We start from the raw sequence: 21,027 nt of genomic DNA on the forward strand, positions 1-21,027 counted from the left end.
AGGCGCCATTGGATCGACAATCGCTCCACTGATGGCCCGGGGCTCCGACAATTATGCCGCGTCTTCTGATAAGGAGACAAACAACCGATTTGTTGATAATGACGACACAAGCTTCAGACATTTGAGGCGGTACGAGGATTCGAGAATCCAGGCTACTTCAATAACGAATTACTACCTTTGTAGAAGTTGATAGACTTATAGTAATAAACAGAACCTTTGAGAGATCTTGATACGTATTACGACTGTTAAAATTGAGCATCTTCACCCTCTAGAACAACGTTTATTACCTTGGCGGAGGAGTAGGTATGAGTGCAGTGCCTCCATTCAGCCTCAAAGTGGGACTGAGATGTTGTTTCAGTCGTCTTGAATTCATCAATCTGTCCTAAGTCAGAGGTATGGTATCGTAAAACGCATCCTAACATACGCCAACCATGTCCCAATAGTAAACCCTACAAACTCCATCCAGATGCGCACTCCTAGAAAACCCATATCCTTTACAGCATTCGATCAGGTCAGCTCGCCGGCGACATATCCAATCTGTCTCTGGCCATTGATCCCTCCATTTGCCAGCCTCCCAGCCAGCTGATTCTGGCTATCAACCAGCCTGCGCTGCTCCGTCAAGCGGCCCTTGATGCGCTGCTCGTTCGCTTTATCAAGCTTATCAATGTCCTCCCTCTCGCGCAGCCGCACCGCACTAATCTTCTGCGCGTTGTCCACCCGCTCGCTGCCCACCTGCCGCTCGTACTCGAGCATCTGCAGCTGCTTGCGGCCCTCGACTTCAAACTCCGTCTCGGCAATCAGCCGCGTGCGCGACAGCTCCGCCTCCGTGAGTGTCTGCGCGTGCTCCAGCGCCGCCGTCCGCTCCGCCTTCTGCCGTCTCACCGCCGCGGCGAACATCTCCTCCTCCACGCGCGCCTTCTCGCGGATCCCGTCCATCTCGTCGTCGCGCTGCCTGCGCGCCCGCGCGTCCTCGAGCTGCGCGCGGTTCGCAAAGATCTGGTTCTGGATGTCTGCGATCTCCTTGGTCCGCGCCAGCGCGCGGGCGTGCTCCTCCCTCTCGGTGGCGATGCGGTCGAGGCGCGCCTGGCGCTCGCGCTCGGCACGCACAATGTCGTCTGGGAGCCCGACGGCGTCCTCGGGCTGAGGGCCGTGGCTTGCGTAAAAGACGTCCTGCGCGCGATTCGCTCTGAGCAGCGTGAGGAGCTTGGCGTTGATGTCCGCTTGCGGAAGCACGCGCTTGACGTACATCGTTGGCGAGTAGATGTAGGTGCCGTCTGAGAAATTGTTGAACGGCTTGTTGATCAACTTCCACATGCCGACCTTCAGAAGAGTTTTGGTTGTGCTGAGGGGGTCAAATGCATCTAATGCAAGCATCAGGATTGGCTTGCCGTCCGAAAGCACGCTGAGGTCGCTGCCCTTCTCGATGAGGAAGCTCATCGCTTTCTCCATTGTCTTCTCTCGAGCAGCAGTGAGCTCGCCAGAGTCGGAGGCGTGAAGACACAGCTCACCCAGCGCACTGCGTCCATCGTGCAGTGGGCTTGGAAAGTCGACATCGTGACCGAATTCAACTAAAACTTGCATAGCAGAAATATTCAGGTCTCTCGCTGCATTATGCAGAGATCCATCGTTCTTCGATGGTTCAGCAGCGAGGAGGTTGCTCATCATTGTAGTTCCCAACTCGCCTCCAATGCCTGTAGCCAAGGTAAGAGGAGTGTTGCCAGTAACATCCACGACATCTACCTCAGCACCGGCCAGAATGAGTGTTCTGACTATGTCTTGCCGTCGCTCCTTGATGGCGAGCATGATCGGAGTTGTCTTAGAGCTTTTCGTTTCAAAGTTGACCTTGGCCCCTTTCTCGATGATCATGGTGATTAGAGAGCTGCTGACCTTCTTCTGGGGTTGCAGAAGCATCCAGGTGAGGAGATTCATAGGCTCCTCTTCCAGTTCCTGAAAGATACGGCCGGTACCCATCTGGTCGTAGTAATATCCAGCATCAAGCAGAGCTTGGAGAATCCCGGATGATCTTGGATATTGTGAAATAGCCCTAAAGATCACGGGCTCTGATTCCGGATGGGCGAACATGACATCCAAGCGTTGGCCCTCGTGGTGATAGTCTGTGAAAAGAGTGATCATCTCTAGCGCCTGTTCCTCTGAAAGCTCATGGTCAAAGAGGTAAGGGAACGCCATAGAAACAGCCTCCGAGCTGGGATTCTGACGTATTATGAGCCTGATCAGCTCCGGATCTGCGCTCTTGGCTGCTTTGCAGACTGCGAGGCCCTGAAGCTCATTGACGCTGGCGTGATGGTGTGTCAAAAGCTCCACGAAGCGACGAGCGATATCGTTTTGCTCGGTGCCGCAGCGATCAAGTGCAGCGATGAGCGCTCCACCTAAGCTATCACCATTTGCGCCCTTTTCGAGGAGGCGTTCCGCGACTTTGAATCCGTCATCATTGAGCCAAATATCTGCATCCTTCGGGGCGAAAGCTTGTGAGAAAGCCCATTGAATATCGCTCTGGGGGATCTCTGTTTGCATGAATAAATCCAAAGCTGGAAGAACGCGCTTCTGAATGGCATCTACTAGTGTTTGACAGCCGTTTGCTAGGGGCGAAGCTCCATTCTTCACTAGAAGTTCAACGAGAGCCATGTTTGGCTCCTCATCATTCACTGCCTTGTTCAAGCCGACGTGAATATCCTCACCGACAGGAAGACCAGCCTTGAATAGCCACTCGATGACTTGATATCTCGGCTCTGGACTCAGCTTCCAGCTTGCCTTGAGCGCCCGGGACATAGTCTTGTGAGATGGCTTCTGCTGGCGTGGGCCAACCGTCTTGATGCCCAGCAGCATTTCGAGAATGCCCATCGACGCGCATCTCGTCGCGTTCCAGACGGCTTCGCCATTGTTGAAATCAGTGCTGGCACCGTGTTCGAGGAAGAGTTGTACTAGATCCTCAGCGTCGTCGCCGAACCTAGCGGCGGAGACTAGCTGTGCATCTACTTCTTCACCATCAACGCCATGGTCAAGCAGCAGGCGGAAGATGGCAGCTCGCTCCCTTAGATCGCCGACCTCGGTGGCCGCCTGAAATCCTCGAGAAAGCGTCGGCTTCTGCACCGCTGTCTTGCCGGATAGAAGCATCTTGAGCACCTCACTCACGCCAGCCCGGCAAGCTTCGACAATCGCTTGTCCCTCTTGATAGTCCAGGCTTGCACCATGTTGGATGAGTATCCTCCCAAGGTCCACGTCGCCACTAGCAGCGATAGCAAGAAGTCCTTCAGAGACAGCTGGGCCAGATGCTCCAAACCTCAGCAATATGTCGCAGAGTGCTTTTCTAGCATTGCTGTCCGATACTCTCGTAGCTTCCGCAAAAGCGCCATTGATCAGAGGTGCCGTAAACTTCTTTTTGGACTTCGAAATAATAAGCTCGACGACATCCGGCTTTCCCGTTCGGACAGATGTTATCAACGCTTCTCCATCGCTGCAATCTGCCTTTGAAACCAGTGTGTTTATAAGCGGCAGGTCATCAGGGTGCGCTTTCACGGCATACACCAGGGCTTGATTCGCTTCTGTTGCAGGCGCTCCAGCTTGCAGTAGTCTCTGCGTGAATGTCAAGCGGTCCATGGGATCTTGGATCTTTAGTGCAAATGGCATGGCCGCCTTAAGTGCTTGCGCTTTGGGCTTTGACGCAAACAGGAGGTCGGTGAGCTGAGTATCAGCCGCTCCAACAGCATAACAGAACCCGGCTGCCTTCTGCGCATTTACATCAACACCAGCAGCTAGCAGCGACTTTAATGTAGCGAGAATCCGTTGCTGAGGCGGTGTTTTGAGAAGTGATTGAACCTCGCTCGTAAGTAAGCCGTTTAGAGTCTCCTTGTGCTTGCTATGTCGTATGATGGTCTCAACTTTAGCAGCCTTCGCCGCGTTGGAGGGTAGACCACCCATAGCTTGAACTCCCAAGTCGAGCGTCTCCGGCGTGGGTTTCCCTATCCGCAGCACAGTCTCTAGTACTCTAGGGTCGTTGTTGCGCACGGCAAGAACAACAAGACTGCCGTTAGCAAAGTTGACATCCACCTTCCCCTGCTTCAAGAAGATTTCTAACAGTCTCGTGTCGGTTGTGGCAGTCTGCAGCACGGCTACTGTAGCTTCGCCGGCAGCTTTGACTTCCAATCCAGCGCCAGCTTCTAATAGCAAGCTGATCATCTGTGCTCTGGTGTTGAGGTTCTTGATCATCATGACTTTGGGTATCGCGCCCGCTGATACCTGGGGTGTAGCCTTGCTGTGATAGAGAACGGAGCCTAGAAGATCAACATCCTCGTGCTCAATGGCGGAGGACAGAGTAATTCCATCGCTAAAATTCCCAGCGACATCATTCTGGAGGAGGAGCTTGATGAGGCGATCATCTCTCTGTGGTGGCTGCTCCTCAATAGCGTTCTGCAGAGCATTGTGAACAGCCGGGCCGGTGAGTCCGGCCGCAAGGAAAGACTGCGTCATGTGAAAACGGTCAAGAGGCGCAAGGCCGCTAATACTGGGGTACACTTCGGCCAACGTCTCAGGCGATGGCTTACAGGCGAGAAGAAAATTGGCCATAGGGAGATTCCCCGTCAAAGCCGCGAGCTGTAGTGCTAAGCCACCTCTGTGATTGACGTCGGCTATCGCATGGCGGTCGAAAATCATACTCCGCGGTCCTTTCCTCAGATCGTGGCTCTTAACCATTTGTCTACCAGGAAAGTGCGGTGTCAGTAGAAGCTTTACCGATTCAAAGTCCGCGTTCTCGACTGATTCGATCAGTGCATCGTTCAGTGGTTCTCCGCTCGCCCCTTTTCGCAATAGCAAGTCTAAGAAAGCCTTCCTCTCTTCTGGAGTGGAGCGCTTGGGGATGCACCCTACAAGCTCAGATGCGTAGAGTGGACTTAACTGTGACTGCTCCGATAGAAGTACTTGGACCAGACTGACGTTGCCTTTTTGTATCGCCCCGCGTAACACCTGAGCATCTTGGAATTCGACCGATGCACCGTAGGAAATCAAGAGGTTAATCATCTCATAGAAGCCCGTCGCACATGCCTGTACCAAAGCCGCAGACACAACGTCTCCGTCTGCGCCAGCGCACAGCAGTGCGTCTGTGAAAGCGATCTTCTCGTTGGGCATAATCGTCGGGTGCGTGAACACTTTTGAGAATGCCTCGTTGAGCCTCTGGACATTCGGAGGCTTGTTCCCTGTGAGAATCGCCAATGCGATATCGACACGACATTGTGACACGCTCTCCTTCAGTGCTTCTGCGTCGTTGTGGTTGCCATCCGCTGTTGAGCGACTTAGCTTGGACACCGTCTCAAGACAGCCTTTCTTCGTAGCATCAATCATGGCTTGCGATATCCATCCCGGCGAAGGACGGCCATCTGACTGGAGTATTAAGCCCACTAACTCGGCCTGGCCTCCTTCCTGACATAATTGCCGAAATACATCTTGGCCATCTGTCGTTTGCGAGGCATTGGCGCCATATCGCAGCAGAAGTTCGCAAATTTGTACATTTCCATTCCGCAACGCAGTCGGCAGCGCCATATCCAAAGCAAGGGGATCTGCATGAGGTGCAAGAACCGTGACCATATCCAATGAGCCGTGGTCGATGGCCTTCTGTAATATCCTACTCCTCTCAAAGGACTCTAAACTCTTCCGCCTTCCAAGCAGGTTCGTCTTGCTCTTCATGCCGGCAACATTCATGTCACCGCCAGCCGAGAGCAGTTTCTGGATGAGCGCCTCCGCCACGCCGGGTGAGCCTCCATTCTCGACATGAGCGTCGAGCGCTTCGAATATCTCCTTGAGTTCCCAGCCTTTCTTCTTGCCCATCGTGAAGGCCCGTTTCATGCCACCATGGCCATTCTGAGCTTGTGAATTATTGATCCGCCTGCGCTTTAGCAATTCCTCTGCAAGAAAGTCATCATTGGGAGTGCGGAAGGTGGGCGACAGCGGAGAGTGGACAGGCCGCGTAAGAGCTGTGGGCTGTGGCCCGCCGCCCTCGATCATCCATTCGGCAGCCAGCCGTTGAAGCCGCCATTGACGCTCATCCGGACTGACACCTGGTAGCGCCATGGTGAAGTCTCTTTGGGAATGGTGTCCGGCCGGCTGACCTTCCGAGACGCATGGGATTGAATTAAAGTTGTGAGAAACGGTTCTCCAAAGAGATGAAAGATTCTAGAATCTACTCATGGATCTTAACGGCGGCAGCGGCTCACAAATTGTATGGCTGCCGCGTTTTCAATTACAAAGAAACGAGTGCAGCTGAACGAGAGGCAGCAGCGAAGCCGGTTATCCTGAAAGCGCCAATGATCAATTGAATTGAAAGTTGCAATTCTCGAGGCAGATTGAACAGGCGGTTTCAGAAGTCTCTCCAGCGAGTCGATGTTCCCGAATTGACCTTGGCAGACTGGCTTGGGCTGTGTGAACGCGTAGCTTTACAGTGGGGAAGTGTGGCGAAGCTTGGTGATACCTTACCCACCAAAGTTTGTCAGGAACGAGAGTCGATGATCTTAGCGATGAATTGATCTCAATGGTGTAGAGACAATTTTGAAAAGATGGAGGTCAAATTAGAGTTGCTGAAGATCAAGGAGTGAGAGAATGAGAGATTTTTCCACAAACAAGGTAGCATGCGAAACCGAAACGAGCGGACTTCAGACGGAAACATGATGGCATCGTTCCTCTCTTTATTAGCTTGGGGCTCGAAACAGGATGCTGAGACAGGAGGGAGGCAGCTTGGGGTAGCTTGAGCCACAGCAAGGGGAGTCCCCAGGACGTGCCACGAGTGGGTTGGTGGTCCTTGGTGGTCCTTGGTGATCCCTGGTGGTGCAGCCAGCGAGTAGCAGTTTGCGCTGGCTCGAATCCCTGACGAGGAACCATCTGTGCACCGCCCCCCGAGCCGTTTGACCATTTGACGACCCTCCTACCCTGCTGATCTTCGCTTCCGTTTCTGATCGCCACTTGGTCTTAAGAGCGGCCAACACTTTGTTTGCTGAAGTGAAGTGTGGATGACTGGGAGATGGGAGATCCAATTGATATCTGCTTTGGCGGCGGACAAGAAGAATTATTTAGGGAGCCGTGGTAGCCACCCGAGACATCCTAATATATAGGTAATGCAGATGGTGTACCCAACAGGACCAAACTTCTGACTCCGTGGGAGTCGCAAGCCGACCATTGACAGGTGCCACCGTGAAAGCGATCGCTCATGCATGCCAAAGTGAATCACTCGGCTCGTGGAACAACGGACGGCTGCCTCCTCCCAAGGCTACCGAGACTGGCGAGACTGGATTATCAGGAACGCGAATTGCGTGTTGGAGCTGAGCTGATTCCCAATGAGGCAGTAATTGAGCGGTGCTCCACAGATGTTCAAAGTCACAGCCTTGCCAATACGCGGAAATGCTCCTCCGCCAGGAGAATAAATGTTAGTTCCAGAAGGATATTACTTGCTCAAACAAGGGGTTACTATCTTTGTAGACATTGGTAGGCTTGTTTTTATATTATTAAGCTACTCATCAAGATTCCGAAGATTCTCTTGATTACTGTAGCGTTTATTAACCTGACGGAGGAGTAGGTCGCTCGAGACACGAGCTTTGAGACGCTGCCATGACTAATTAATAAGCCCCATTCTCTGAGCAAGAGGAAAGGACTAGCGGCTCGTACTTTGCAGCACGCACTGCCAGGGGCTCCCTAGCTGACAAGCAGATGGGTCATGATATTATAAAGAGAAGCGCAGGTGTATTAGCGAGGGTAACGATAACATGTCGGCTCCTACAGCCGACTCGGATTCCACATGCTTCTGGACACATGCGTGTCTTCCTTCGGCTTTAACGTCGACACACATCACATCATATATACTGCACAGTATCCTGTCCCCTCCAATTGGTCTGACGCACCTGCCTTCCCCGAATTACATCATCATCGTGTATCAGTCGTCCCGAAAATGCAGGAACGACTGACAACGCCAGGTGCTGGGCCTTAGTAATCGTTCAACCAGTGCAACGGTTGACATATGAAAGTGAGCGGATGAGGGGTCCACCAGTGATATTTAATGTGCTCGACATCACCCTGCATTTGCCATTGCCATAGCTCTGCATTTCCAATTGAGTCAGACCACTCCAAGTCATTTGATTCCATTCTCTGAACCCCCCTCGCTGGCTTGCTAAGACCGACAATCGGTTTCCCGCCCCGCACCGCCCCGCTCAACAACTCCCGCACAAGATGGCGGCTCCGGAGTCAGTCCCGAAGACAATGTCCGGCATTCTCATTGAGAAGCCGGGTGGTGTTGAAGTACTAGGCTGGAAGGAAGATCTGACCGTTCCTGAGCTCAAAGAGGGACAGATCCTCGTCAAGAATGAGTTTGCCGGCGTGAATTATATTGACACGTGCGTAATGTCTTCAAGCTCGCTTAGTCCCTCCAATGCTAAAAACCTCGCAGATATTTCCGCAATGGCATGTACAAGTCAGACTACCCTCTTATCACTGGAAAGGAAGCAGCCGGTGTTGTTGTAGCCGTGCACGATTCCGTTAAGGCTTTCGCGCCTGGCGACCGGGTGGTCTATCTCGACGAGCACACCTATGCGCAGTACTCAGCTATCCCTGCCATTAAGGCAGTCACGATTCCAGACGGGATCACCACCAAGCAAGCTGCGGCGTCGATGCTGCAAGGTCTGACAGCTTTGACGTTCATCCGCGAAGCCGCTGGCTTACACCCCACCGCGACCTTGGGCGTTGGCCAAGGACCGTGGGTGCTCGTCCATGCGGCGGCAGGAGGTGCAGGAACTCAACTGTGCCAGATGTTGCACGCCACGGGCGCAAAGGTCATCGGAACAGCTGGTGGGGAGGCGAAGATGGAAATCGCAAGGAAGAACGGCGCACAATGGGTGATTGACAGTCGCGCTGATGACCTGGTGGAGAAGGTCAAGGAGATCACCAACGGCCACGGCCCAGACGTGATCTTCGATGGCGTGGGGATAGCAACGTTCAGTAAAGATTTGGAGATGATTGCGCGGAAAGGCACTTTGATCTCTTACGGTAATGCCGTAAGTCGGCTTTTCCCGCTCAGCATTGGGACGGCTTACTAACTCGTCTGATGCAGTCCGGCAAAGTGCCACCTTTCGACCTCCTTGATCTCGGTCCCAAAAACGTCAAACTTCTACGACCCGTAGTATTCAACTACATCGCAACCAGAGAAGAGTTGGAAACTTACACTAGGGAGCTATTCGACTTCATCTTATCAGGCAAGGTCGACGTCAAGATCCATGAGGTGTACCCTCTCAAGGATGTTGGCCGTGCACATTCGGATCTTGAGGGGCGGAAGACAACGGGCAAGCTATTACTTCAGGTATAAGTACCTCGCCATAGCTACGTTTCATGGTAGAATGAAGACAGTAATGTTTACATGGTAAAAGTTGCATCTGAGGTGATAATGACCGTAGAAATATTGCCCATCTCAAAGTGCCATGGTTATAAAGTAGGGATCCAAGTAATTAGGGGTCTATGGGTCTCATAAACGACTCCCATTAATGGATGAAGCTTACACAATTCCTGCACATTTCTCTTAAAAACATTTAGATCTTTCACAACAATCGGTTATCAGAACCAATGACTCCAATGATCCTGTTTACTCCCATTTATCCAGAGACTAAGCACTTCCTGAGCCTAATCTGGACCAAAAATCTGTGCCTGTGGTTCCTGCACTTTTCCCCTTATCTTCAAAGCTTCATTATGCCAACTCTGTCAGATCATCTATCTACTTTCCATTAACATAGGATTGGAAGTGTGCGTGGGAACGTCAGCATCAACAATTTCGAAGGATCATCTTAAGAATTACGGCCAATCTTCTCGTTGCTACTTTGAGGCTTTCGTTTTGCAGTTTAAAAACATCATTGGCACCTTGACAAACATCCCTACCTCGGAATATGATTAGGACGAGCTCCCGAGGTGTCATACCGTTAAAGTTCATCTTTAACCCTTTTACCCCTTACCTCAAGTTTGCAACCTTTTTCTTCAAAAACAACGCATTCTTATTTCTTTTATCGCACCTTAAGACGATCCCATTTCTTGCCCTTATCTTTTCTACGAAGTCCGAAACATATTGAGATACAATTCTCGATCATTTCATTCTAGCGCTGACTGGTTTTTATCCATACTCTCTAGGCCTTGCCGAAGCCTTCTGTGGAGTTATAAATCAATAGGGCCTTGAAACCAGGAGGACTTTAGCTCGATCTGACTTTCCAGTCGACTTGATCACCGACAACAACTTCGTACCTTCTACTGCCCAACACAAGTTGATCTGACGCCGTCATTGATTTCAGCGTACCGCAAATTTCAATTGCGGCTCCTTCCTGAGATAAATCTCCAAATTCCATTGGTCTCTTTCTCAGGCAAAATTGTTGATTCCGCAGATTGAGTGGTCCTTCCTAAATCAATCAATCAAATCATCCAACTCAGTCAATCCCTAAGCTACATAAACCAAATTTCATTCCCACAAACAACCACACAGTTCTCTTTTCTTTTCCACTTCTTTCACCTTCCGCTTCGCTCGTTCATCAACCTCTTTCTTATTTCGTACTCAATCAGGCGCACGGGAAACTCTCTTTCTTCCTCGTCCGATTTCATTCATTCAGACAATCTTTCCTGTCCCCATTTCCAACCACATCCCGCATCCCCATTCTCAGTTGGATCGAATTAAGACACACGCATCTTATGTTTTCCTAAATAGGACTCTCAAACGATTTCAGCCTGGACAATCCGGAGAATATGGCATCTACGCCGCCGCCTACAGCCGGTGTGGGTATGCCAGAGGTCTATGAGCCACCAAGGGCGGCTCAGCACGACACTCCGATGCCTTCGGTCGAGGTCCACTCAGACGAGACCATCAAATCAATCGACACCAACAAGAAAGACATTGAGAGGAACGATTCTGCTATGTCCTCCACAGAGACTCAGTCTATTGAGACTCGATCCAAGCCCCTTGATACTATCATATCTTTCACAGGGACGGAACCGACAACAACTCAGGCAGATGCACTGAACACTGACATAATCTCCAGTGGCACTCGGTCCATCACAGCTGAGCCCCATCCAGACATTGACGCCATCTCCGAAGCGCACCAACCCGAAAATCATGAGACTTTGCCAGATGCTCCAGCCATCAATACAATTGTGGAGCCGGACAATGGCGACCAAGAACCTCTCACGGGAGAGCAGACGCGCCCGGTGAACAATGATGGCTCAAATCAGAGTATGTCTCAGACAGTCGATGTTGTGGATGCCAATGAGGATGTCGACATGAGGGATACCACCTCTGTGGCAGCTGAAGATCAGCGCATTGAGTCAAGCGTTGAGCACATTCCTTTCCCAAACACTTGTTCAATCTCTGAGGAAACAGAGGAGCACGACGTGCCCGACACTCTACCGCCAAATGATGACGGTAATGACTTGAGCGCACCTGTCAAGCCTAGCAATATAGGCGAAGCTCTGCATCACCGGGAGTATAAGTACAAGTCTTACGACAGCCCAGGCAAATTGGCTTGGGATGAGCGGCGCGAAGATGGAAACCTGAAAAATACAAATATCGTGGGAAGAACATCAGCTAGGCATGAATCAAATTCTACCGACTACCACGGTTATGATCAGACTGAGAGCCATCTACGAAGCCACCAGATCAAGCGACAAAGGATCAAGAGGGAAGATGACGACAGTGATCATGATACCATGGTCGATCATAGCCATTGGAGCGGCCCGGAGCGGAAGCATGATCCTTTTGCTCAGAAGGCTTCTGAGGCTCAATCGGCTGCGCCAGAAACGCCTTCTGATCGTGTGCGGAAGCTTGAAGAAGAAATTGCTGAGCTCAAGGAGATTGTGCGAAAGAAGAATCTCGGTGCAAGGGACGACACAGAGAAGAGTGCAGAATTGTCTCGTCCCAAGAAGATGAAGATTACGCTTCGAGATAGGCGAGCAAATAAGAACGAAGAAGATGATGGTGATTCTGAGTATCTCCCAGAAGACAATCCTCCAGCTACTCAAACAACAAGGTATGAAAGAGCTGAGAAGCGCGCGAAAGCACAAGAGGACTTAGACGGGCAATCAAGCAAGAAATCTAAGAAGCGGACCAGTAATAAACGCAAAGGCTCCAAGAGAAAGGGATCCAAGGCCAAGTCAAAGTCTAAACCACGCCGCATCCCCCGCAAGAAAGTGGAATCCTTGACCGAAATAGTGTCAAACTTTCTGCAGACCGTGCGAGTGGGAGACGATGAGCCTAATGCAGACAAGCCTGAGCTGCCGCATTTTGAGGCAGCTACGAAAGAAGAGCATGAAGAAAAGATCAAGGCCTACATAAATGACGATTCTAGATTTGATTCATCCCGAATCTACGAAGACGTCAACGAGCTCTGGAATGCTGCTGGCATTGTCCGCGGAGCGCTTCAGAAGAAAGTGGCTGGCGAATGCCATCGGGATTCTGCAGGTTGGACCTTGCCTAGGATGAAAGCGCGGCTATACGATTATCAACTCTGGGGTGTTGGATGGATGCTCACACAAGAGAGAAAGACCAAGCTTCGTGGTGCGATCCTGGCAGATGACATGGGTTTAGGAAAAACCTTGACCATACTGGCATTGATTGCCGCAAATAGGCCATCCTTAAAAGAGAAGAAGGAAGGCACTGACAAGACGTTGGTTGTCGTGCCCTCAAATGTCCTTGACACCTGGCTTGATGAGATCGAGTCACATTGCGAAAAATGGAGGGTCATAGTCTTCAGGAAGTCTAAGTGGAGGCCTACGGATGAGTTGAGCGAAATTGTGTTCAAAGCAGACATCGTGTTCGTGAGACATCACTCGACAAGCCTTGCGCTTGCTAACTAGATACACAGGCTCATTACTTACCGCGAGCTCGTTAGCATGTACCCTTCAGACGAAGACCTCAAGTCAATCGAGAATTTACCCGAAGACCTGCGAACAAAGAAATTCAATGCGCAGGCGGGAAAGATTTTTGGAGGTGCTTGGAAACGAGTCGTATTTGACGAAGGCCATGCAATGAAAAACATCAAGAGCCGGAGTAGGTCTTGTCCGATTGACATGCATAACCCACGACTAATATTTTATATCAGCATCCAAAGCCTGTCTCGCCATCGGGGAGCAAGCTAGACATCGATGGGCCGTATCTGGCACACCGACACCAAACGGACTGATAGGTAGAACAGTGTCTATTTTCGCCGTAAATATCGATCTAACATCGATTAGAACTTGTCCCCTACCTAAAGTTAATAGGAGCAGAATGCCCCAAGTCTATCAAGTGCTTCAACAAGCAGCGCGAAAAAGAAAACCAACAGGAGAGAGTGAGTACTCTCTCAATCCGACGCATATGAAATTAATAAAGAGAACAGGAACTTGCACTTGCTGAACTGGCGCCTCTGATTGAGAAGAAAGTTCTACAACGGTAAGTACTTGTTTATTCCGTGATTATCGCATGCCTGACATATGTAGAACGGGTCACACATGGTTTATCGGCCGCCCACTTGTCAAAATACCCAAACCTCACCAGCTGAGGCCAGAAATCCTCTCATTAAGCGAGGAAGAGAGACGTGTCTATAGGTGAGTGAATTCTTCTGTTTGTGAATCATATCATGGCTCTGATAGGGGTAGGCATGTTGAAGACCAGATACGCGGGTTCATCAATGCCCGCACATTATCCGCCACTGATGTTTCGAGAGAGGAGCAATCCGAAGATGATGATTCAGACGAGGACGACGCTGGCAAGGGAAAGAAATCTAAGACTGTCAACTGGGCTCTTCGATTGCGACAAGCTACAGCCCATCTCTATCTCCTCGGGCCAATTTTGAAAGACTTTGTCACAGAAGGATTCATCAACAGTCTGAGACGAGATCTTCGAAGAGCCGGAAAAGGAACACAACTCATTGATAATATGAGCCGTTTATTTGAACTTGCTCCGGATAAATCCACGGACTTCGGCGCACAAGAGATGCATATACATGAAAAGCCCGGCTCAGATGGTAGCAGCGCAGGTGACAATTGCTGCATTCTGTGCAACAAGCCTCTCACAAATCCTATCACTACAGAGGTAAGCCTTCCGAAGATATAGGGCCTCGAATACTCAAACTCTAACGCATACAGTGCGACCACACGTTCTGTAGTAATTGTTTCCAGAATCATTGCAACAATGAGATGGAACGAGGGTATCAAACGCCTTCTTGCCCCGTCTGCGGAAAGTTTGTTGAAAGCTACAAACCAGATCAATGGCCTGCCGGTAACACTACTCGTCTACGCGAAATTTCAGCATCTCAGAGTGTAGGATCGCGGTGCTCTTCTGAGCTCTCAGAGTTCTCTCAAGCTGCACCCTACAAACGAAGACGGAAGCGAGGCATAAATGGCGAATTGCTGAACCACACGGGCCCACGTCCCCAAGGAGCAGATGTTAATGGAGTGCAGGCCACAACTAAGGACGAGTGCGAATACCTCAAGTTGTGCGACATAGATCCAACGATTCCTTTCTTACCAAGCACAAAGTTGATTGCAGTGAAAGCAATCATTCTCAATTCACTCAAAGAATATCCAGATGATAAACTGATCGGTGAGCTAAGCAAGCATGTGTCATGATTGCCTTGTTACTAAATAATTAGTGTTTTCTCTGTGCAGACCATTTGCACGGATGCTAGGGCGGATGCTCCACGATGAGAAGATCGACTTCTATTACTACTACTGATGCCTCGATACTGACGACAAGACGAGGAACATCAAAGATTACAGAAGGATTTCGAAAGCTAAAGTCCTAGTAAGTAGTGGAAACACAATGTCTGGTTTTTATTAACCATATGTTAGCTTGCCGGACTCAAATGTGGTGGGCAAGGCCTGAACCTTACTTGCGCAAATCGAGTCATCATCACTGACCCCTGGTGGAATAATGCTGCTGAACGTCAAGCTTTTTGCCGTGTCTATCGTAACAAACAAGAGAAAGAGACGTACCTCTACCGCGTTTGGGTAGACAACACCATCGATGACCGCATAATGCAGCTACAGCAGCAAAAGAGTGAGGAAATCGCCAATGCTTTTGGAGAGCATGATCCCCAAAAACAGAAATTGAAGGGACTAGATAGATTGGGGCTATTTGGTGCATTAAAAAAAGACGAGAACGGTAGGGTGGTCTTGGAGGTAGACTACGATGACAATTCGGAGGACTTTGAGAAGGAGAGCAGTGATGAAGACATGGACAATGACGGAGAAGAAGACGAGGATGATGACCAGGATGACGACGACTCGGAATATGAGCAAGATTAGACGAAACCAGCGGCGAGAGTAGAGGTAAGTCGGGAATACTGTAAAGCATACGAGCAAGGAAAACTACCAGCACATTCACACGCTTTCCATTAGCTCAGGAGAATTTGCTCAATCCACTTCTCATAAGAAGCTAAAAACCCAGCTATACTTCACCGGACAAACAAATAACATGTTTTGCGTTAGCTAAAACTCTTGAGTCAAACGATTAATCTTATGCATGAACGTGTTCGATTGTCCGTGATGACTTTAACTACGTCTGGAAACGAAGTTCCACGTATTTTTCGGATTCGGTAAGATGTAATTGCTATGGAAGTCATTATGAATTTTGAAAAGAGAATTCACCAAACACGACCCAGACTCGCTATGACTGCATCTATGTTGGACAAGCTTGAAAGAGAAGGAGGGAACTGCATCTGTACAAATGAGTGACAACAGTGCTGGTTATTCTCTTGCTATTAACGTGTCAATACGCGGAACCTAAAGCAATAGAGAGACTGGTAGTTGTACCGCTGTAGGAACAATTGCCAAAGGTAATAAGTCTTTAACCTTTAGCTAACAAGCTGAAGGGCTCCCTTTTTGCATGGCTTAACAGGACGATCCTCGACACCGAACAAACTTTAAAAGCCTAACACCGTTAATACTAAACAAAGTTCTTCATAAGATGTTAGTTCCACTTCCAATCAATACGTTGAATTTAGCAACGTTGAACCGAATGGTAAGGAACGAGACATAACTGCATTTGGCGATATATGCTGCTGATAAAAGGGCGCTATTTCACCACTTGCTAAAGTAGATATTGGAATTAAAGCCAAGCTGGAGTGCTAATGCGCCTCTAAATGATAATGTGGTATGAGGCACGCGACAGACTACCGAAAGTGGCCTAGGAAGCCGGTGCAGCCGCTGCCGGGGTACCGCCTAACCAATCTCCGCGATTTGATCTGAAGAGACCCCCTGTCACGGCTTATCAGGGCCCCTCGGCATCGACATCATAAGTCTTCAGCCCCTAACCGCCTCTGGAAGGAGAGCGTTGCAGTTGGAACTTGGCGTGAACATTCGTTCCTGAGAGTCCTGCACGATGGGCGCGACCGCCCGGACTACCATCGGATTAGAGACGGCTGGGTGTTGGATTGATAAAGCTATATAGCTCAGAAAGGTGCCGCTCCGGCGGATGCAGGTCTCGCATCCTTTGCGAGATTCTGCCCTCCTCCTCGCCTCTTCTCTTTACGAACGAGCAGTCAATTGCAGCAGAGTTGGTCACACAAGGCATTGTTCACCATGAGAGCTTCGTCTTTTGTTGCAGGAGCGGCGCTGCTTCTTGCCGGCTGCTCCAATGGTATCAACATTCTCTTGAACAATGACGACGGCTTTGGATCTGGCAACTTGCGCGAGCTGTACAAGCTACTGAAAGCTGCAGGCCACAATGGTATGTTAGATCTCTAAGTGGATTGAGTTCGACGCAGAAGCTAAGAAGCAAGAAAAGTCTGGATTGTAGCTCCTGCGCTCCCCCAAAGTGGCCAAGGAGGTCGGTCGGACTTCACCACGGAGGCGAATCTGACCGGTCCATCGCAATACAATCTGATTCCAGCAGGAGCTCCTTCAGTGGGGCCGGATCCAATGGACAGCCATATTTGGTATTACAACGGTACACCAGCTGCCTGTACCTTTGTGGCTCTTGACTACGTCCTGCCCAACTTCGGTGACTTCAAGATACCTGACCTGGTCGTGACCGGTCCGAACTATGGTACAAACGTCGGCCCCTTTGTTTGGACCCTTTCGGGAACCGCCGGCGCAGCGTAAGTGGTTTCATTCATGCATGTCGAAGGTGTCGATATTCACTAACAACCATAGTTATGCTGCCACTGCGCGCAGCATTCCTGCGATTGCGACATCCGGGAGCAACAAAGCCGTTGCGTACACCGAGGTTAATAGCACCACTCATCCGGCAGCTCTCGTTGCTGCTGTGGCCGCGAAGGTCGTCCTAGGCATCATTGAAAGCGTCCCCACAGGTGGCCCAATACTGCCTCTTGGTTACGGCATGAACGTGAACATTCCTCCTCTGACCACCAACAATACGTCTCCTGCCATCGTTCAGACTCGTATGACGGGCAATGCCGAGGTTGACGAGGCCGTCCCTGGAGAAACACCGGGAACTTTCACCTGGGCAAACATCCGGCCGTATGCTGCCGGCGTGAATGCTTGCTATAATGGTGATTGTAGCCTGCCTGGAGAAACGTATGTCGTGCAGAATGGCAAAGTTTCTGTCTCATTATACACTGTTGACTATACCGCTCCAACGAATGGTTACACCAAGTCAATCATGAGCAGGTTGAAGTCATTGACAAGCTGCTCTTGAGGTGGCATTGGAGCGTGGCACATAGTCTCCATAACATAATATGTAATAATGAAGTGGAAATTACATTATCGCCAAGGCTATATTGTTACCGTCGACTATTTAAATTGAGCGTAAGTTGAGTTCTGAAAGAATTATGTCTTGTGAATGTATTTATTTATGCGAGTTTACACCCTGATTCTACCGTGTAACCAACCGTAAGCGATTGCGACCCTATCTCGAAGAGTCAATGCCCTCATGACTGGTTATAGTATTTCTAGCTGTTCTGCACTCATTCTGGATGTAAAACAACCCTAGAGACAAGCCTAAGCCTGGAAATTTGGAAGTTCCTTCCCTGAGTTGTATTCTCAGGGCGTCTAATAGATCTGATAATGAGTATTCGCCTCATTTCGCCAGCATCACATCATGCCAAACAACATACAGGAAAATAACCAAGAAATTGGAAGTCTGTGAAATAATTGGTCATATACCAAGAGCGTCATCTAAGAAGAATTCCGGTATTGGGGAGAGAGACGGAAATAAGAATGAGGCTTCATCATCAGACTGGTCAATAGCAGCAAGCAATTTGTATCGCTGTCTTCGGTTCTGCGTGAATACGCCGACTGGGGTCGAAAATGCGCAAGCACTGGTTTGGATCAACGCCGGTTCGCAAAAGCTCGCGTACCATGTTGTTATCCCCTGCCCACACCGCTTGCCGGAACAGCTTTTCAGTAATTGAAGACGTTAATGGATCCTTATTGTCAGCCAAGGTCCTGAAGACTTGTGCATCGTAAGTCGCTTGGAACCATACAAACATCTGATAGCCAAGGTCGAAATTCTCTTCGTTCAACGAGTTGCGAAAGAGGAAGAGTGCCGTGGACATGATGTTGAGGTTGGCACGAGGAGAAAGTCGATCCTGGCTTGAAACATCTAACTCCATCAACCTTGAGTAGTCTGACGGCGCCATTGCTGCTTTCAGATTGTTGCTCAAAGGAGATGAAGCTGTGAGGAGCTGCTTTACGCATGTACGTACTTCTAGCTTTTGCATAGACTGCGGGATACGAAGAAAATCCGACTTTTCAGCCAGCCGGGGCGCAAGGATTATGTCGATGTCATTTGTAACTCGTGGAAGATGCACTACACCGGAGGTGGGCAAGTGGACACTTTGCTGACCATCGGTTATGACTGAAAGAGCAGACCGTAACTTCGGCTGATAATTCGGAAGCGTAAGTTTTGGAGACTTGACAATTATTTCAGAACACGACGCTGCTTTGATGGTTATGAAAGACCGGTGGCGAGTTTTATCGGCCTTAGGGTTTAGATTCTTTATGCTTTGGTTGAAGACTGGCTATGTTAATTGTCGAGAATAGCGTTGAACCTCCTTCTTATGCTTCTTAGAAGGAATTATCTGACGATCAATAATAATCTTAGAGCCTTTACTATCGTTTAGTCTCGATCACTTGCTCTGCTATCTCTATCCATTCACGCTTCTTACGGTTCTTTTTGAAAGCCCACGTTGAATCAGACTATGGCGAGTCCTACGTTATGTCAAAGCCGTAAAGTGTTCTTATCTCCTGAATCAATTGCTATAGAGTATAATTTCTCTCGATGTAGAGGTTACGAATAGTCTCTTTATATTGCTCCCAATTGTAAGCTACTGCGCTGTTGGCCTTATAAAAAGCCATATAAGGACGCTCCTCCCAAGTCTGGCCAGAAGACCTCATCTTTCTCTAAGGGAATTATTTATGAGGGACGAAATCTGCAGAAGCCTTGCATTAAGATTAAAGTGACAGAAAGAAGACATATGCTATAAAGGTTTTCAAACAATCAGACATTATAATGGCCAGTATCCATAGCCTTATTTCAGGATGGCATAGATTTTGGCTCGCAGATTTTGGTCGGTAACACTATGTCATCCCTCATCTTCATTGCCTACCATTACCAACGTTGGGTGCCCTTGTGTATCTGTCTGTCCGTCCGTTGGCCAAAATCTGCCCTAATCTCTATTCATGGCCCACAATGGCCAGAAGAGTTGGCCAGAATCTTCCTCTAGAATGGTATAAATTTGTTCAAAGAATAGTGAAAAGTTCTTTGCAATCGTTGCCCTCTTAATCGACTTATCTCAGCTCCCCCAGAAATTTCGTGCAGAATTTCCGATTGAAATATGCCGCCAGAGACTCAAAAAGCCAAAGGCCAATTGTCTACGACCAGATGGTACCATACCTCCTTTCCCTTTCTACATCTTTCTTAACACAATGCCCCTAGCAAACATGTTACAGCGCCTCCAGTCCATCGAGTGTTCCAATCCCAGAATGTCCCCATTGGTCAGGGTTTCGGCTTCCCTGAAAGCGCCACCTTTGCTCGCCAGAAAGATGAGGATGTTGCCAGGGATATCGAAGCCACGTTTTCAACCATTGATAACTGGAAGTGTAACATGAACAATAACCTGAAACACGCATGCCCATACCATGGGCCGATTCTCGACTTTTGCGGAATTTTCACCAACAATCAAGACCTAAGCCCAATGGAGCGATATTTGGTGAAAGACAATGCGGATCAGCCATCGCTTATCATTCATGGTAATGGAGAAATATCGCTATGGAGAGGTTGCACATGTTGGAAAGACATCAGCAATATCATGCAGACCCCAACGAGGCCAAAGCCCTAGATATCTTTCATGTGGATGTACAACATGTTCAGGTCGTCTTTGAGTTGTCTATAGCGTATGAGTCCTGGAATTGAATGTTGACCGATTATACTGGCCTCCCGTCTTAGAACGCTGTATTACTCGACTGTGACTACTTAAGAGAGCTACGTTTTGAAGCATTCATCGTCCATGTATATAGCGGTGTCGCACAGACTTTCCTTGTATGACCAGTAAAACCACAAACAAATTCCTTTGAGTAGTCCAACCATCGATGATAGACTTGGAGTACAATTTTGTCATGATGAACGCCGGTCTTGTGTCATGTTCAGTAAAAAATGCCAAATCACAGGATTAAGTTACTAACCACTTGCTCTGATATAGGCACTAGGAGTCTGCTCAAATGTCGGTCCGAACATACTATATCTTCAGATGTTTGGGTAGTAATATAGATAAATTTATTGGAGGATGCTTGCCGGTTGGTTAGCACACTACCATGGATATCTCAACCCAAACTCTCAACGCCTACTCCATCTAATTCTATGGACTCCAATCTACCGACTTGTTCAGTCCACAAATTCGCACTTAGGGTACATCAATCTCCGAAAGAGCCCCTGAAATTTGCTTGAAAACTACTCTAACCACTCTTTTTCCTCGTCGTGCGCCATCGCTTTTGACACTAACAACCAAGAGACCTACATATTCTTGGAATCTCATCATACCGTGTTGGATAATAGCCTCGTTTTTTAACAAGGCCTCC

At 49.2% G+C, this 21,027-nt stretch overlaps 4 protein-coding genes across 4 annotated transcripts; 3 read left to right on the top strand and 1 right to left on the bottom strand.

Annotated features, from left to right (window-relative positions):
• Positions 1 to 507: 507 nt before the first annotated feature.
• Positions 508 to 6,078, bottom strand: UCRPA7_3367 (putative ankyrin repeat containing protein; the record flags this gene model as incomplete). The annotated part of the gene is made up of 1 exon (XM_007915903.1): positions 508 to 6,078. One exon carries the CDS (start codon positions 6,076 to 6,078, stop codon positions 508 to 510), a length of 5,571 nt encoding a protein of 1,856 aa, XP_007914094.1.
• A 2,142-nt stretch (positions 6,079 to 8,220) lies between these two features.
• Positions 8,221 to 9,349, top strand: UCRPA7_3368 (putative quinone oxidoreductase protein; the record flags this gene model as incomplete). Its single annotated transcript, XM_007915938.1, has 3 exons — positions 8,221 to 8,384; positions 8,438 to 9,041; positions 9,098 to 9,349. 3 exons carry the CDS (start codon positions 8,221 to 8,223, stop codon positions 9,347 to 9,349), a joined length of 1,020 nt encoding a protein of 339 aa, XP_007914129.1.
• Positions 9,350 to 10,761: 1,412 nt separating this feature from the next.
• UCRPA7_3369 (putative protein ris1-like protein) lies at positions 10,762 to 15,294 on the top strand (the record flags this gene model as incomplete). The annotated part of the gene is made up of 8 exons (XM_007915924.1): positions 10,762 to 12,821; positions 12,873 to 13,057; positions 13,243 to 13,337; positions 13,386 to 13,438; positions 13,486 to 13,593; positions 13,645 to 14,080; positions 14,134 to 14,217; positions 14,839 to 15,294. 8 exons carry the CDS (start codon positions 10,762 to 10,764, stop codon positions 15,292 to 15,294), a joined length of 3,477 nt encoding a protein of 1,158 aa, XP_007914115.1.
• A 1,275-nt stretch (positions 15,295 to 16,569) lies between these two features.
• UCRPA7_3370 (putative acid phosphatase precursor protein) lies at positions 16,570 to 17,647 on the top strand (the record flags this gene model as incomplete). Its single annotated transcript, XM_007915871.1, has 3 exons — positions 16,570 to 16,717; positions 16,946 to 17,087; positions 17,143 to 17,647. 3 exons carry the CDS (start codon positions 16,570 to 16,572, stop codon positions 17,645 to 17,647), a joined length of 795 nt encoding a protein of 264 aa, XP_007914062.1.
• Positions 17,648 to 21,027: the final 3,380 nt, after the last annotated feature.

The sequence above is a fragment of the Phaeoacremonium minimum genome, assembly GCF_000392275.1.
Source record: "Phaeoacremonium minimum UCRPA7 unplaced genomic scaffold PA7_03_scaffold_270, whole genome shotgun sequence".
NCBI classification, from domain to species: Eukaryota; Fungi; Ascomycota; class Sordariomycetes; order Togniniales; family Togniniaceae; genus Phaeoacremonium; species Phaeoacremonium minimum.